At 41.3% G+C, this 18,936-nt stretch overlaps 1 protein-coding gene across 2 annotated transcripts in view; it reads right to left on the reverse strand.

Annotated features, from left to right (window-relative positions):
- The window catches only part of BCAS4 (breast carcinoma amplified sequence 4), a 58,351-nt gene that overhangs the window by 36,635 nt on the left and 2,780 nt on the right, over positions 1-18,936 (reverse strand). Inside the window, exons 2-3 of one of the 2 annotated variants that reach the window (XM_054845600.1) lie at positions 7,245-7,301; positions 4,698-4,832 (exon numbers count right to left, since the gene is read on the reverse strand). In XM_054845600.1, coding sequence (XP_054701575.1) covers positions 4,698-4,820 — 123 coding nt within the window. In that variant the 5' untranslated portion in view covers positions 4,821-4,832; positions 7,245-7,301. Of the gene's footprint in view, positions 1-4,697; positions 4,833-7,199; positions 7,302-18,936 lie in introns of both variants that reach the window. The other variant, XM_054845599.1, reaches the window with a different exon arrangement.

Raw genomic sequence — 18,936 nt, forward strand, 5'->3', positions numbered from 1 at the left:
GGCTAAAGCCACGGGTAGCTGAAATCTTGACTTCTGGGCCTCTCCCATTTTAGTGTTATCTTCCTCAACAAAGAACCAGCGTGACCTCTCTGGGGCTCCCAAACCAGTTACAGAATCAGTCCAAATCAGAATGGAACTGGATGAACTTCACGCATAGCTGCAGGTAAAATAAACTGAACATGCCCCCAAAGTTCTTAACATTAACTATTTAAGTACATGTCTGATTTTTTCACTTTCCCCAATATTAAAAAAATGGCTGGTAGTATTCAGCACTTGAAAATTAATGAGTTTTAAATATGAACATAGTACACCCCCAGTTTTGAAATACTCTGCTCTATTTTCTCTCTTCTCATCTTTCCCCATCTGGTATGTTTTAGTAATAATTTAACAAATATTTTTCTTCAAGGCTGTCAGAAAAATCTCATAGCATTTTGGAAACACTAAACATTATCTTGTGAGGTAAATTAGGACACAAAGAAGTAGCATGACATATATGTGATCACACATTGTCAGTGGCAGAGACAGTAACAGAAATCCCAATATGTGCTGCTTTGGAGTCTTCAAGAAAGGAAATTGGTAATATATAGCAAGTACTGAAGCTGAAACCGACATCAAGTTACATTTGAAGGACAATCTGCAAAAGTTAAATAAATGCAAAGTCTCAATATAGGAAAGACTTCTTATTCCAATGATTTATTTTTGTTAAGATTTTTTTATGAAAACCCAAACCCAGCTAGCTGTCTTTGACATTAAGCAAAACCTTAAGTCTCCATGGCTCCTCAGTCCTTCTGAGCTTTCTCCTCTCAGAGGATGAACCTACCATGAATGCCTGGAGACTGCAGCCAGAGGTCTATGTCCACTTCCACACTTTACACTGGGAACCACTGGAAAGAACTGTTAAGTACAGGTCTCTTTCCTAGATACTTTACTCAGAGTAACTCACCAATAATTTTTGCTCATTACTGAGCTCAGATGAACTAATAAAGTAACACACAGAATACTTCATATCCCATTATCAATTTCCCAGTACCTACCCCAGGTGTCAGGAAAAACCATTAGCCAGCACCTTAGCCAAGACAAGACAGCAAACCCCACCTGAGATATGCAGCTGCTGTTCTAGAGATTACAATATTAGTAGAAAGAAAAAAGACAATAAAAAGCCTCCAAAAAAAAATCTAACAAACATGCACCTTTTTCTTCATACCATTGGCATGAGATTTTTTTGGAAGTTATGATTTTATAAGCCTTTCCCTACAACTGTACAAGGGCTAAAAAATTACTCTAAAAATAAATATTTGTCAAGATCTTCAGCCGATGACATTGAAAGAAAATTTCTGGCTTTAAGAAAATGCCAGATATCACAAGATGCATGACAAAACAGCAAGAGTTGCTGACATTCAGTTTTCTTCCATTGGAAAAGATACTAGTGGGTTTTTTAAACTCCACATGCTGAAGTTTTCTAAAATAGATTTCCTGTCCTTTCTCTAAGATTGCTGAACCCCATTCAGCCAGGGCACAGATAACATCTTTGGATAAAAGATTTGAAATCACAGTTTCTCCCATACAACGTTCAAGCTTTACAGAGGAAAAGCTTTTCTTCCCCAGAGCCGCAAACTTCACAAGTTATTTCCTCTGTTCTGTTCCCTCAGGAGGTGTTATAGTCTTACAACCTGCCAGACTTACCCAGTCATATTTGTAATTTATATTTAGTATAAGGTCATTTCTTTTCAGACCACCTCTGGATATTCCTAACACAAAAAGTGAATTCTGATTACTCACTTTTCTCCCACAGATCAGATACCTTTCCCAGTGTTACTGCGCACTGGAAGTCTATATGAAGCAACTTGCTGAATACTCAAAAAACACAGCTAAAGATAAAATGACAAACATTACAGGATTTTGCTGCACCTTGAAATATAATTGCAAAACAAAGAGAATGAGATTTCCCTTACATTTAAAATAGCACACATTTAATTAGAAGAGGAAAAAAACTTAGCTGAAATACATATACACGCACACACTTGTTCTACTCAGAGAGGGCACCTCTCAGACTTTTTTATCCAGTCTGATCACAGCCACGGAGAGAAGATACCCATGTCAGATACTATCATTTCAGAACAAGTTAAACTCACAGACAAAAATGGTCAGGACAGTCCTAATTTTCAAATGGCAAAAGATGCCAAAGGGGCATCTCTGCAACGATACCCTACTGAACAGGGGAAAGGGGATGGACAACTAGAAAGAAACGGATTTGGAGAGGGTACAGAAACTTGGATAGTTGGCAGAGATCTTATCAGGTTTCAGGCAACAGTCAAAGCAAAAGGAAAATTGCTGTAGAAATTAAAACTCCATTTATGACCTTAAACAATTCAACCCTTTCCCGCACGCTTCTGCTAGAAGTGAATTTCTTACCAACACAGGGCATTGTCGTTAAGAGCCAGAATTTAAGTGAGAACCACAATGTAAAAGTTATTAACAAGCAGCTGTACTGCATCATTCAAAGGTCCATGCAGCCAAATAATCCCTCTTACATGGTGACCAGTTGAAGGGATTGCCTAGGGAAAGGTTTAAAGGGTAAATATACAAACTTATTTCCCCGTCTTCAAGAATTCATGGCTGAAGGATGGATATTTTGTTTAATATCCATTGTTGGACCTTTTTTCCCCCCATGAATTTGTCTAATTGCTTTGGGAATATATCACATCTTGTGGACATAAATTCTACGGCATGTTAATACATGGTGTAAAGTATCTCCCTTTTTGTATTGTGAATCTGCCTGCTGATAATTTCACTGGATGACCCTAGTTCTTGAATTATGGGAGGGAGTGAATAATCATTCTCTATTCACCTGCTCCACATACAGAATGACTTCATACCCTGTCCTCCTTCAGGCTGAGTCTTCATCTGTTTAGAAATTTCTGAGAGAGAACTTTTCCTTATCTGTGCTGATGCTAGGTACCTCTCTCACCATGCTTTCTATTTGTACTATTTTGGGGGGAAAGGATGGGAGGGAGGGATAAGATCAGCACAGTAAGAAGCTACACCATTCCTTAGTTATTTTTCTCTTTTGTTCAGTAACATGATCATTCTAAGATGCCTGCAAGCATGAATACGCAATTACGCAAGATTTCAAAATTTTTCTTTGTAATTACAAGGGAAAAAAAAAAAAGAAAACACTATACTGTCTTCAAGCCCAACTCAAGCCAGCTTCCGAGTAAGTAGTCTGGCCTTCTCCACATTCATATTGGCATCCCAGTTACACAACGTTATTTGTATAGGCAGACCAACCTTGCAAAACTTCCAGCTTTGATCTATTTTCCAGACTGGGTATCTGCTGCAGGTTTAACATGTTTGGAAGTTCTAGGGAGCAAAACCAAGCCAATTCAGATAATGAAATTAAGGAAAAGTATGTCTTGTTCAGCTCTTTTGAAAAGCTCCAATGCCTTCATAAGCTACAGCAGAGATTTTAAATTGGCAGTAAACTGCCCTCATATCAGGGATATATTTTCCCATCCCTATGAAAATATTACCAAATTTGGCCTAGTTACAAGTCTTTACTGAGTCTATATAAACTGTGGTTTTCTAAAGATTCACTAGAGTTTGACAGCTGAAGATGAAATCAGTATGCACCATCTCCTGTCCATGCCTCTGTTAACCAGACTGAGCATTCATTATTCTCTTGAAGCAGTTAAGGTTTGTCCTGGATCTACAGAAACTGAACTGGGCTTTTCCTGCACCTGAAGCTTCCAGAGGTTGCTATGACTCCAGACAAAAATTTGAAGTGGTTCAGCTGCATATCCATGATCGCTGACACCTGTGTGTTCTTGCCTACCCAGTACTATGCACTCTGGCATGGGAGCCCCTTGGAAGAAAATAAGGACGGAACCATAATGGCAGAAATACAGAAGGAACAAAAGAAAGCAGGCAGGTAGTTGAAACTAGAACCAGGATCCTGACAGAGATATGCAAAGACTGAAAACATGGTAGTTTTACATCAAGATGGAGAGGGAGGAATGGAAGGGTTGAGTTCAGAAAAGGCTAACTGGAGGTTGTGATTACTTGCTGGGGAAACATTGGATTTAGAGAATGACCTGGGAGCTTAGAGAAGGAAAACAGAGTGTAAAGGAAAGTGGTATGAAGACATTCTTGGAACAGAACAGGGACAGAAATAATGAAGAGTACGTAAAGCTTCCTTGAGTCCACATCAGATCTCATTATCCCTGACTCTCAACATTCTTCCTCTATCAGCAAATATCACTAAAACTCACTGAAAGAGTCCTCATCCCCCTCTAGTGCTCATCCATGGACGATCCTATAAAGTAATTTTGACGTGATTGACATAAAAACAAAGACTAAATAGAAAGAACAATCCATGCTTATGTCTCTCACTGCAAGATGACGTGTAACAAGCTTCCTATTTGCATATACATATACAAGGAAAATCCCTTCATTCAGGAGCAAAATGTAGGGATCTTCAAAAATTACTGCTGGAACTATTCAGTGCCTAAGCAGCAACTCTTAAAAAAAAAAAGTTACTGAAAATTTTTTAAAATGTAAAAAAATTCCCTTTACAGAAGAAAACTGCAGCTACACCACTTACAATTAATAATTAAATATGCTTTAAGGCCACATTTGATACAGAAAGGATATTTAACATCACTTTCCCATCTGCTGGAAGCAACTTTAAAAATACTCACATTTTTAAATGATGAGATAGCCGCACACTGAAATAATTTGCAAACAGTTTTAAGAAAGGTGCCATGGCTCTTTCCTGCTTCAAGCACTTGCTCTTCTGGGAAGGAAACATGGTGTGTAACCATTTTAACTAATACCTGTGGAGAGAGGAAAAACACCTAATGAAAATCAGAAGCACCTGTGCTGGGCTTCAGCCTTTCCTGGCTAGAGATCAGAAGTCAAAGAAAAAGCCTTAACAAGATTTTAGAGTGCACTATTCTAATATAAACCTCCAAGGGGCACATACTCGTAAGTAGACTACAGATGTTTACAGCCATGAAAAGAACCACTGCTCATGACCTAAAGCTAATTTTTGTCCTTACCTAAGGGCAGAGTTCTGCTCCCTTGTCTACATACAGAGTTTGTAAGCACTTGCATAGTGTCTAAAGGTCTGACAACATTTCAGCGGTGAGGTGAAAAGCTCTTCAGAACCTGCAAAGACACTGCTACTGGTAGGAGTGAGAAAGTGGCTGAAGTGGTAGGAGGGAGGAGACAGCAGAGGAAAAGAAAACAACAGGTGATTTTAGCTAAAAAAGGCCAGGAATTATTGACCTAAAACATACACGTGTTTAGTTTCAGTTGAAATCTGAGCCATAAGGGAAAGCCAACTAGAAAGAAAGCAGTATTTATTTGTTAAAATACAGAACAGTTTGTAAAGAGTTTTGATACTCTCTACTAATGATTAGGCTTCACAATTTTTTTTGAGAAGTTGAGCACTGCCCATTTTAGGGATGGGGAAGGTGAAGCTGAACAGGTAGATTAATTGCCCAAAATGTACCAGTGGCAACATCAAAATTAAAACCCATCAGATTCTCATCCTATACAACCATTATGCAGCAGTCCCTTCCTTTTCTACTCTTGGGAGTACAAGTTAATTTCTCCCTTGAAAATCCCTATGGATGCTAAGCTTTAAATTTAAAGTTCTAATTAAAACATTAACTACTGCTCAAATTGCCAATTTAATCTTGTGCTCTCAGATTACTGCTGTTACAGCTGGTAATGTTAGGGAGAAAACCTGACTCCTAGCCAATCAAGGTATTATCCTCCCTTGATAACCAAAAAAGCCCCTCAACAAAATTCTGCTGCATTATTCAAGGGCAACCTGCAGCCTAGCAAAAAATGGTGTTTGCTTCATATTCCAAATTACTATGTCCCTACAGTTGGACAAAGGGAATGGGGTCAGGAAGGGGATTTTTCCCCCCTTTCTGTATTAGAGGAAAAAAGTAATAAGGAACCCTGTTGCTTACCATACTTTTGGCACAAGTAACTGCTTAGAGTTTTAATTTTATTTTCCTGTTCAAAGACAAAAATACACACACACTCCCCACATAATCCCAACTGCCTATCAGCATGGAATTTGCAAAAAGACCTAACTGGGTGAGACAATTCCAGAAACAGTTGGTTTGGAACCTGATTCAGCCATTTTTCACAGTCCTGGCTTAATATACACCCAAGTACAGCCAAATTTGTCAAGTACGCTGAGAACCCGCTAGCTAGTTCTTGGGCTGGGGTACTCAATTCCGAAAATTAGACAGGTTCTAGACAAGTTAACAGTTGACTCCCACTTTTGTTCTAAAATGCCTTGCCTCAGTTTCCTGTCTGAAGCTTTCTCCTGGAGCTGTGTAAGTCCATAAAATATGAAGTGTTTTGATAAGTCTGTTATCAAATGTAGGTATAAAAATGCAAACTACAAAAAATGAATTGCATTTAAAGAAAACTTGCTGAAAGCTAAGGCAATTGATAAACCTTACCAGAAGTAATAAACCTTACCAGAGGATATCACTTTGTAGAGGTGTAGATCCTAAAGCTTAAGCACTGCCTATCTGGACTTAGTGCCACAAACACTTGGTTTCTTTCACTTGGAGTCAGTTAAAACTGATTTTAAACATTACACAATTTATTTCATCATGTTTTCGTTATATTCCTCCCAGAGGCAAACTTGCCCTCAGTTGACACAAATTTTAACATACTGCTTACTAAATATGGTGAGGGGATCGTCTTAGTGAGTCATCCTGGCTTCCCTTGTTTGAGATACAACACACACCAGAACAGACACAACAGAAGATGGGAGCTCAGAGATCTCTCCACTACTACATAAGACAATCATCGACAACTTAAAATGCTATGTCCAGCACTGGATGTGAGACTTGAACTTTTGAAGTTATAAATGGTTTCACAGATACTCCTTCAAGTCACAAAACAAATTAACATTATTAGCAATATTATTAACATTAAAACCACAACTAATGTTTTAATCTACCACTAGGAATTGTAGAATCCACAGCAATAAATTACTCAGTGATGTTCCAAAACCATAAACACTTACATGTGCTGAACCATGGGTAAACATACTGATTTAAAAAACAGCCATAAGATGATAGAGAGCCATAAACTTATTACCTGGACAGTTAACCTATAAAACACATAAAAAGAAGAATGAAAATTTTCTAATGCAATGAACAAACCTCTAATTTATCAACTTTGGCATAGATGTGGTTCATTTCCATCACCTTGTCTTTAATGAGCAGAATGGTCTCATCCAGGATCTCCGATGTATCACTTCTAATCTGCGTGAAAAAAAGTATCTCACATGAGGATGAATCTTAAAGATCAACACTACACTTTTTTTTCACTTCACTATTTTTTCACATGAATATTTCAAAAAACACCCATTCAGAAAAGATATCACAAGGGCCTTTTTGCAGTATGTTATAAAGTACAGATTGGGAAAATAACTTACTTTCCCACATAATCCATGAGACAACAAAAACTCCAATAGTTAGATGACAGGATTGCCACGTCAAAACTGTAACCAGATCCTTCCCTCTTCTCCCCAGATTTCCACACTACTCCTCCCAAGAGATCATCTACTTTCCATTAAGAAACACTGTAGACATGAGGGGTAATGATGGATTTAAAATGAAAAGTGCCTCTATACCATCCATCATGCTTTGCTTTTATTGGTGAAAAGCTAACTCATACTACTTATCTATCGGTTTTTGAAAAAGATTTGGGTTAGCCTATGGCAAGTAGTCCTAATTCAGGGGTAATGGGCAGGTCACTCAGCTATGAACGGGTGGTAAAAGACTGTTTGCACCTAACTAAAGCGATTTAGTCTGCAACACAGACCGGCCCTAGCACAGTAACAAAGAAAAGGCTGTCCTGGGCCACATCTGTGAGTACACCACTTCAGGACCTTGCCTTCAACAGGGGCTCCAGACGAGAGTTGTCAGGAGAGCAAAAGTCTCCACGCAACATCATAGCGTAGGCACCTCAGAGACAGCTCCTGCTCCCTAGTGCCGGTTCATTCCCACAACAGTGAGTGCCCTAATACAGGGAAGATTATATTGGGGTTTTGTTACCTAATGCAACCAAGCTTCTTTCCGATATCCATACGAGAGCCTGAACCTCATCTGACATCCTGCCGAGTGTTGCGTTGGCAAGAACTACCCAATTTCCTGCAGAGACAACTGCCAGTGCCGTGCTGGGTGGCAGTAAGATACGCCTCCAGGCAGAGTGCTGCAGCTAATGGAATGCACGAACCAAAAATGATGGATAAGACAAGAACTGGGGAGAGCTCTCTAAGGGAAAGATAAAAGCAAAACCAAGAAAACCTCCACGGAAACACCCAAATAGGCATTCTCATTTGTAAAACAGAGCAACACCACATTGACAAGAGAAATAAGAGAGGCAGTTGAGCCCACTTGTATAAAAGTTTTCTTTCTCAACTACAATGGTGTGTAGGAGGTCTTGGTTCAGTTCTGGATTAAAGCTGTCCTGCCTACAATATTCATAGACTTAAAGAATACAGAGGAACGAGGACCCCTTCAAAAGAGATTTTTGTCCCGAAGACTGAAGTAGCCAATATTCTTCCTTCAACTTCATAGGAAAGAGTAAGGATCTTTTAGCTAGAACCGTGAGAATCTGGAGTTGGACTAATGCTGCAGGGAATTTTCTGGGCATTTTGAGATTTAATCCAGAATCTCAAATAAAGCATATATGCCTGCTATAAGTAATGCAATCCATGGACCACGCACTATAAACTCTAACAGGTACTTGGACATTTTACTGATGATCATATGACTCGTTTCTGTGTTTGGGTTTTGTTTTTTGTTTTTTTTTTTTAAGAGCTGAGTATAGACAAAGCTATATACATATAAAATTACTCACAGTAAGATTTTATGGTATTTTTATTACCAGAATGAGTACATGCAGATCAAGCGCTTTTATAGTGCTATAAATGTTCTGTAATAGGAGATCAAACACACATATCAAAACTGTAAACAAACCAACAGTATCTCCTGTATTACTGGTCTCAGCCCTACATCCACCAAGTATAAACATGGACACCTCCCCCAGCCATGACATAACTGCATACACTAACACACTCTGTTACCTTTACTGTATGTACTTTATATCCAGCAGAAAGTGAGTGCAGACACTCTGGCAGGATCCCTGTGAATGGATTTAGACTTATATTTTCTAACGTTAAATAAAAATACAGAATGAATACATAATGAAGGTGCCGAAGCAGAACAAATCCAGGTTTGTTCTGTTGAATTCTTTTTGGTTGATGGAAGGCAAAGATCCCCTCCTCTATCATAAAGCACATGTGAAAAACCGACTGATGATGAGGTGAGGTTCATACTCAGGTAAACTACATCAGACTAAAATTTGAGCCTGGACTTTCCAAAGATAAGGTAACAAACTTGTTTGCTAACATTGGTCTCAGAAAGGACTAGGGAAAAGCCACTCTTACAGCTAAATGCTTGATAACTACTGTAAATATAAACGCAGTTTGGGACATAGCCAGAAAGAGGGAGATGTTATACAGACCCAGTACAAAACCTATCAACACAAGGTCAGAGCAGACACGGAACAAATCTGCTCCATCTTTCTTTGAGGGTAAAAGCAAACAACCAATACAAGACACAGGAGAGCTGATTTTCCAGCAAGCAGCCTGTGATGAAAGGAAATGATATGCAAATATGATTCAAGAAGAGTCATTCTGCAGCAGTCTGCAGAACCACAGCGACAGAGGAGTTCAAGAGGAGTCAGCACATGACAAAGGGAAATGATTCTCTTGGTACAGCAACCTCTCATGAGCCAGAGAAAGCAGGACTGGTCTGAAACCCCACATTATAAAACAGGATTTATTTCCCCGTGTGCAATGTATTTTACTTTATCTTACTGAAGATTTAGCTGAGTGCTCTGCACAAGCACCAGAGCACAGCACTCCATAGGAAAAAAAACTGTATTCCTCTTAGTAGGTTTTACTGTGCTAACTGAAGGAGGGGGTGAGGAGGGAAGGTTTGATTCAGCTTTGTCTTCTAATTCAAGTCAGCAAGACTAAGCTCAAGGAGGTAGCAAACCAACCAACTCACAGTCAGTTAGGAGACAGCACAGCCAGAGTATGAGTGATTAATTAGAACGTAAACCGGGAATGGCACAGTGCATGTAGGGCAGTGAGACCAGATCCTCGCATACACTGCAGTTCAAGCTGTACCAGTTAAACAAGCACAGATTCTTGTTATTTTGTATTTTATAAAAAGTATTATTTTTTCAGGAGAAAAAAAAAAAAAAGGTAGCTGGAGCCACAAGTCAAAGACTGTGCAAATTCTAGTTGTCACAGGGAGTTTCTAGAAAGGATCTCTTTATATTCTTTTTCGGTCCTTGATCCCATATGTTAACACAACATAAAAGGATCATGAGTAAAAAGTAACCACTGTAAACTGAACGGCTCAGTTGTGAGAAAAGAGAAAACCGAGGTTGGTATGTTCCTGAGCAGTTAGCAAACCCTAGCCACAGCCAGCAAAACTACCTCTTACTCTCTTTTCCCCAGTGATGAAACCAGGTTTCACACCTAAGGCCTCAGGAGGGAGGTTCCCAAACTCTAAGTCCATGAGACAACGATAACCAGTTAGCAGCTGGTCTGTGGAACCATAATAAAGCAAAATTTACAAACACATCATTTCCCTGGGCAAGTTCTGCAAGAAGGTTCAATGGCTTGACAACCACTAACCTGTAGTTGTATAAACTGGTGAGTATGCTGGAGGATTAACATATGCATTTAAAAAAAAAGAGGAATATCACACATAAGCAGAGATTTTGCATCTATCCACACATCCTGTTGAAGGATTAGGAGCCAAAGAAATGGAAGTAGTGAATTCCCGCATGTAACTAAACCAGCTGTGTGACTCTGAATAGATATTATTTTCAATCATGCTTTAAGCTATACAAGAAGCACAAAGAATTGTATCTAAAAAGGTAGCCAACAATGACCCATGGAACAATACAAGGGCAGCAAATACAAAAGTCTGGTTATTACAATGATTTTTTTTTTGCTTTTGTGTCACTGGTTCAAATCATAGCTTAGTTAAAAATTACAGTTGGATAATACTTGAGAGGCTCTGAAGCCACTTAGAAGACACTAATTGACTTTGTTGAAGTCAGTGCCCTAAGGAAGACCTCACAAAAAGTTAAATAACTGGCGCTAAAATTCTTCTAGCACAATCTTTTCATTGCAAGATGCTCCTTCCATGGCAAGTGTGAGGCGCACTGACCTGCATTTACATTGTCACTGTAACTTACCTCTGTGCAAGTGTCCATTTTAAGCGCTGTGCCATGCTGTGCCTAGCCAGGTACAACAGTGTGACATTTTGTCTTCCTAGCACCAAGGATCCAGGTTTTTCCTCATTGCAATATTCAAATGTATGCATCAAGAGTCCTTGTAAGTGAAAAGCAGCAGCACACTCAAAGGAGAAAAGCCACATCCCTCTATGCGAATACTTTACTGAACGCCCAATTGAAAAAAGCAAGATTCCCCCTGCCTTTTGTTGGCGTAGACAAAAGACCAAATTATTGCTAAGCACAGAAACTGGCATCAGTTCAAATACTACATTATATTTATCAGATTCCCAGATACCATTTGACGTGCTGCTGAAAGGAACCTTACATTGTAGGTACTGGATAGAAAGGCACAGAATCAGCACACTGACTGCAGTGCTTTGATGTTCCCAGATAAGGTCAATAATCTACATACTAGGGAATTATTCTCAGCCCGCAGGTTATGGAAAAATGTTTTCAGGGGCAATGTAAAGATAGCATATTGAAACTAGGTTAGTGGGTTTTGTAGAAAAGGTTGGCATGAGAAGTCTCACAGGAGGTTTAAGGGCTCACTGGATCCCTCTGAACAAGCTAACCATCTTCCCTTTATTGGAGCCAAAAATGTGCAGTGCATACTTGACTGATGGGGAAAAGCACAAGGTACATAGAAAATCTTAGAGTAAGCTCCCAAACAGAATTGAGCAAATGAACAGTAAATCAGACAGAATACAATCAGCAGTGATGAGCTATTGATTCAAACCACTTGCTTTGAGCAGGTGATGTCATATCACTGAAGCAACCATCACCTTTCAGGAATGAACTCAAAGGATTTTTTTGGCCCAGGAAACCAATCTCTTGTATTCTACGTTTTGCGCAGACTAAATGTGCCGTACTAGAGTATCTACAGCTGGCAAACGTAAGCCAAGACGTATCAAAAAATAGACTGCATGCTCTGAGGTTCACATGCTCCTTTACAGCTATTTTTGTCAAAAGCTGAATGGAAAAAGAACTGCTTAAACAGCCACTAATACTGAACCATTCTTACAAGGCAGCTATTTCTCCTTTTAAGTCCCCTACTCACCATGTGAGACTTCGATGAGCCAAGCTTTTGGTTCTTTCCACTCTATGGCACTTCCTTCTGGAAGCAATGATGCCTCCTGTCTGTAAGCAAGACATGCCAACAACAACACCAGAAACCTCTGACAGAAGTCAGAAAAGGATTAATATCTGGCTATATTGCTGACTGATTTGCCTAGAACAAGGATGATGGCCTCACTCCTCTTGAGCAGAATTCATATCCAAGGTGCAAGAAAGATCTGTCCCATAACTAAATAATAATAGTCATTAGATAGCTGATGATATTTTGCATAAACTGAGTCAAACATGTTAATTTGAGTTTTCAATGGGTTCTTACAAACCACACCAGACTGCTTTGAGGCCGCCTATGACTTATGAGTTCCGTCCTTGAGAATAAGCACAACATTTCTCCAAACAACACTGGGATACGTGAACAGAGAAGTGGAAAGATGCTTAGAATGCAATATTGGCATTTGTTCTGTAAACAGAAGACAACGTGCAGAAAGGCCAGCACACCAATGTCTTTCATTTGCACTAAAGCTGGTAAGAATAAAGCCAGGAAATTGCTTTTCAACTGCCTAAGAAACACTGGCCACATAATTTTCTTATCTGCTTCACTTTATCCTGTCCTCTCCATTTATCTATGCAGTTCCGAAGGATCACCCAACAAAATAGCTCATAAGCAACAAGCCCCTGAAGAGATGTTGGCTGGTCACTTCTTGCATCCAATACACTTAGCAACCGTTGTGTTTACCTTTGACACATGCATTGTACAAGACGCTTGAAGACAGAAGAAAAATGTTATGGTAAGTGCTAACAGAAGATGAGATGCTCTGCACATCAGTAATTACAGGAGGAAGTCCCTCTACGTCAACTTGGTCCATGCTGTAGGACCTAGCACTCTATGAAACAGGAAGGGTTAAAATGCAGTATCAGTTCCTCTACTTAATTTTACATTTTTTAGCCTAAGGAAGGAAAGAAAAGTTGACTGCAAAAATCACATTCATTATTCTTACATGAACACCATAACCCAGATCACCTTCAGACAGCACCGCGTTATGCAGAAAGCCTGGGTGAGCTCAATAGCAACACACACCTCTTGCTCGAAATGGCATATCCCAAACAATTAGGCACTGACAGTGGCAAAGATAATTGGTGTGTTACAAACGTCGCACAGCCTGTCAGTCACAAGCCCATCATTAATTAGTGCTCCCCACTCAGTTACTCTACCCGTATCAACTTCTCTCCTGTATTCTGATTGCAGGCTCTTCATGGACACAACTAGCTTGTTGCATTTGCGCAGCATCTAGCACAGGTGGCCTCCGTTAGGTGTTGCTGTAACGACAGCATCTTTGCCTGCGCCAGCCAGTCTAGTGCCACGCTCAGCACCATCCGGCTGTGCCAGCGCTGGAGCAGCCTTCTCGGGAGGTTTGGTAACACAGCTGAGGTAGCGGAAGGACCGGGGTCAACACAGACTCTTTAATTATTCTAGAATTTGCTATTGAAACCTACCTCCGGAGTTTCACCGACTGGCGACCCGGGAGGGCAGAACACCGGGGGGGGTGGGGGGGGCAGGCCGCGAGCGGACGGACACCCCAGCACCGCGCGCAGCTCCCCACCTGCCCCCGCCCGCGGGAGGGGGCGGTGCCCGCGGGAGGGGGCGGTGCCCGCGGGAGGGGGCGGTGCCCGCGGGAGGGGGCGGTGCCCGCGGGAGGGGGCGGTGCCCGCGGGAGGGGGCGGTGCCCGCGGGAGGGGGCGGTGCCTGTCTGCGCGCACCCTGGCGCCACCTGGTGGGCGCGGCGCCCCGCTGCGCCGCAGCCCCGCCACCGAGATGGCGGCCTCGCACGCGGACAGGCAGCGCCGCGCCGCCAGCTCCCGCAGCTCCCGCACCAGGCGCACGGGGCTCGTCGTGCTGAGAAACGCCGAGCGTGGAAGCTCCGGGAGCGGCTCTTGAGCCCCGCAGCAGCGAAGGCGTCCCCGGCACCCGCCTGCGCGGCGGTCCCAAGCTCTGGAGCCCGCTCAGCCGCCCCCAACCCCATGACGGCAAGGCCTAGGTCAGCAGCAGCCCTGGCCGAGCTCCTCGCTGACGTTCCGCAGCACAGAGGTGTATGCAGGCTGCACTTGGTGGTAACAACACAGCCTGAGTTACAGGAGCTGATTGGAAGTTACGGCCCACGTTATTCGCTGACAGAAAAATGGTTAACCCCCCCAAAACCCAACCCATTAGCAAATACCTAAAAGGAAAAAACCCCAACCCCCTTTGACTCTTCTGAAGCAGAGAGAACGCTACGACAGAAACCCAGGAGCCGCTCAGAGCCGCGGCCTTGGACAGCCGCCGGAGCGTTTTTCCTGTCTCGAGAGCGGAGGCGACGTTCAGAGCCCCAGGACAACCCCAGAGCTGCAAACCCCGGGCCTGCCCGCCTCTGCGGAGGACGAGAGCTGACAGACCCTCACCCGTAACCCGCGTTTAGGAGTAAAGACTGTTGTTCACAAAGCCCCAGTAAAGAACTGCAGATACAAGGAGAACCAACCACCTGTTCTGAGCATGTTTTAAAAACATATGGCATAATCAGGGTTCAAATACAGGAAATGGAAATCAGCGAAATTAAAAGGCCGTCCCAAGTCCTGCATTTGCAATGGAATTTAAATAATTTCTTAAATCCCGAATCTCTTCTCCTATCCTAATCACATCTCATTCTCCAAAATTAATGAACCTGATGACAATTTTTTTTTTTTTAAATAAAGCCAAACAAAGGGAAGCTGTCCCATTTGTTGGGGCTACGTTGCTTAAATTTTCATTGTAAAAGAAGAACAAGAGCAAGAGTTGCCTTAGCAGAGCTCTTTATAATTTTTCATCTGGGCTGTAAGGAATGATCTTGTTCCTAAGTAAACTTTATTATCCTTTCACCTGGTAATAAAATTAAGGAAACCTAAATTGCCCCTGAAATTCAAATTATCAATCCAACAGTTGGGCTAACTCCAGGAATTTTTTTGCCATTCTGAAAAGTGCACAAGGACCTCCCAAAACAGGTACAATCACTCTTGTCTGGAACAACATGGCAAAGGGAGTTGCAATCACGTGTATGCATTAGACGGAAGAAAGGATGCTGGAAGAGGAAGAACAAGTAAGAAGACAAAGGCGCTTTGTCAGCAAGGGGTAGAATGGAAAGGACTAGAGTCTTGATTTAGACTTAAGCCAACGTTAAGAGCAGCATACATGTAAGTTCACCCCAAAGGTGGTGCTTTGCACGGGCTGGACAGTCGCCAGCACGCAACTCCTCTTTTACTTTATAAAACCTATTCCACATAAACAGAGCAAATGTAATTCTCTGCAAAGCCTGAGTCGACTTTCCAGCTCAAATGAGGTGGTGCTATGCCCCTGGAGAGCTATTTGCAGCCAACTTCTGCAACACAACAGATGTAAGGGAACGATTCCAGGCACGGAGGTAGCTTCTGCACCAACAGCAAGAAGATGGCAATAGGGAAGGCAAAGCGTTTTGCCAGAGAACCAGAGAGGAGAAGCAAGATGCGCAAGTTACTACCGGGGCAACAAAGTACACAGCCTTCTGGAAAGGCTGCTAGAAGCCATCCAGGGAGCAATCACGTGAACCCAGAAGACCAAATCCACCATGTCAAGTGCATGCACTATTCTAGGTCTGCAGTCATGCAGGCTGGGGAAGGACTCAACTCCTACTTACTTCCAGGACAGTGATTCAAAAACTAGAAAGGAGAAATTATGCTATCACAAAGAGGAAAGGGAGAACAACAAAAAAGTATTAAGCACGTGGAACAAATAGTGGCTGTCTTCAGAAGGGCAAACATGTATATGCACATACAGGACAAAATGTGGGCTGAGGATAAATATCTATTCAGTAGAATGCAGACATGAGCTCAGGCCATGTTCTGAGTAGCAGGAACGTGACCCAGCTCGGCCCAAAAGCTCTGCAGCTATGTTAGAGCAGCACTGAGCTAAGACTGGTACGTATGGTCTCAAAGGAATTGGTACCAGCTGGCCTCTTTGGGTCGGCTTAGTGACCACAGCTGTCAGCCTGTTAAGGGTATTTCCTAAGGTGCTCATGTCTCACCAGCTCTGTGAAACCTCCACAGTGGCATCAACTATCACATTATATTCACCTTGTAATTTCACTTACACAAGATTTAAAACCTACTCACAAAAGTTTCACTGCTTCTTTTTTGTGTATGTATCTGGACACAAGAAACCTCAAGGCACATTATACTGCACGGGTTTATCAGGAAGGATCCATAGATGCTGTAAATCAATGCATGGATTTCAGCGGTGCTGACGTGAGTTTACATCCCCAATCTGTTCCATGTCTATCTAAGATAAAGATTTCTGTGTGGAAAAGCTGTTTTCCTTCTGCTGCTCCTTTGCATGCTTAAATAAAGGAACTGAATTTCCACATCTAATTTCTCCTCAGAAAGAAAGAGCACTCTTCCTCCCCTCTGCACATAGGCTAACTCTGGAAAGATCACTGCCAAACAACAGAAAATGCATTCTTTTAATAAGAAACTGTTCCGAGTGGTTTCATGTTACTATAATAGATTTAGTTTGTGAAAAACTTGTAAGCATTGAGTCCAAGAGTCTGATTTCTTGAAGTCTTCATAAGGCAGAGAAACTTAATTGCTAGCTTTTTTTGTTAAGTGTATGTTACAGCAGAGCAATCTCAGCGGGCGGTGCAAGCATCAGATGGACCACAGAACAATTCTGTCGAAGTCCCGACATTTCTTGGCAAGTCTGTGCACAGTCAGCTTCACCGGCTTGAAGCCACTGGCGTAGCCACACATTCAAGACTAGCACAATTGGCTTAGAGAGACACTCCAAAACTGATGTCAGACCTACAGCTTTGAAAAGGCTGTTTCATGGCAGCAATCATTAAAGGCATGACTGTAAAGCAGGTGTAAATTCCACTAATCTGACAGATGATGCATTAAAGAAACATCTGTTTAAAGAAACTGCATTAGCTGTACAGGTTACTATCCTGCTCTGACTAAACTTGCAGGCATGCCTCAGGCAGGCAGCTTGCTGACATTACTGGCCCTTCTAATATCTACCATGATCATCTTGCATTCATAATGTTCATAAAGATTCAAACATCGAAGCAGCATGTGTTAGAGGACAGAAGCAAAGTTTATTGACACCACTGAGAATAAGTTAATTCAAACCAGAATCACCATTAATCTTTACTCTAAAGAGTGTTACACAGCCTGAAATGAACAGATGACCACAATAGTAAGAAATGATAGAAAATAGATGCAAACCGCTTAACATTATTTCTTCAAGGCATGCTACTAGGCATAAAAAAGCCAAAATACTACGTATAAAAAGGACTCAACCACAAATACTCAGCAGTTCCATATGAATTGCAAAAGAGAAAAACAACATTCTAAGGACTCCAAGTACCTAAGACACCTTCAGAAATGGTTAAGAAGCACCTGTTGCAAATTGCAGTATCAACACCATATTTGCCATCATCTGTAACTAGACACTTACTAAACAAGCTCCTTCCAGGTGATTACAGAACTCACTGTGTATTTCTCATTAAGATCTGAAATAAAACCCACTGAACACATTTCAAAGTTACGATGAAAATATGGGGTGACAAGTGTTTCTTAGTTAAGACAGTAATTTCACAATCACTTTATAATGATACAAGCTGGCATCGGCCATAAAAGTAGCCTACCCTTTTCCATCACTCACTTATGCCCCTAAAGCCAACCCTCTGCATGTGAGAGGACAGACATTCACAGCGGAATCAATCAGGAAATTGTTCTGGGTTGAAAACTAACCATTAATTTCTTTGCCATATCATTTCATCTCAGATCAGGTCTTCAACTCAATTCATTACACAGCCATGTTAAGGCTAGCACTAAAAAAGCAAGTGGGAAGAGACAGTTGGATCTTTCAATAGCAGCATTAACTTATCATGAAACCTTAGCCAAAGGCACAACAGCACCACTTCCAGATGACGTTTTAATGTTCCCATATATCCACTGTTGATTCTCCTGTTTATTTACGGAAAGAAAGCAAAACAAAATTAAAATTAAATTAAAATTTTGTAACTTAGAGGGAAAAAATACACAGTCTAGTTTTGAGGTTAGCTATCCTTTCAGACTTTCTTTTATGTAGTATATACTGTACCCATAGTAATATCCCTTTCTCAGCGCTTCCCTTTAAATGTCTTTGCTTCTTTACAGCAATCTCCTCCCTCTTTACTCCAAGCCTGAGATAAACGTTTGTAACCACCCCCCATCACTCCTCTTTTCATTTTGCCTCAACGTTATGCTCCCATTCAACCTTATAACAATTTACTTGCTTTTCCCAAGGATTTTTTCTTTTAATACCAGGCTTGCTCCTTGATAAAAAGATTTGGGTCAGCTATTTTATATCAACTGTTCAGGCCCATGAGATATGAATATAGTGTTCTAACTTACAACACTTCATTAAGGATCACAAAAAAAGAAAATTCAGCACTAAATCTCTTCTACAAAGTTTTCCAA

This window comes from Grus americana, chromosome 17, assembly GCF_028858705.1.
Source record: "Grus americana isolate bGruAme1 chromosome 17, bGruAme1.mat, whole genome shotgun sequence".
In the NCBI taxonomy this organism is placed as follows: Eukaryota; Metazoa; Chordata; class Aves; order Gruiformes; family Gruidae; genus Grus; species Grus americana.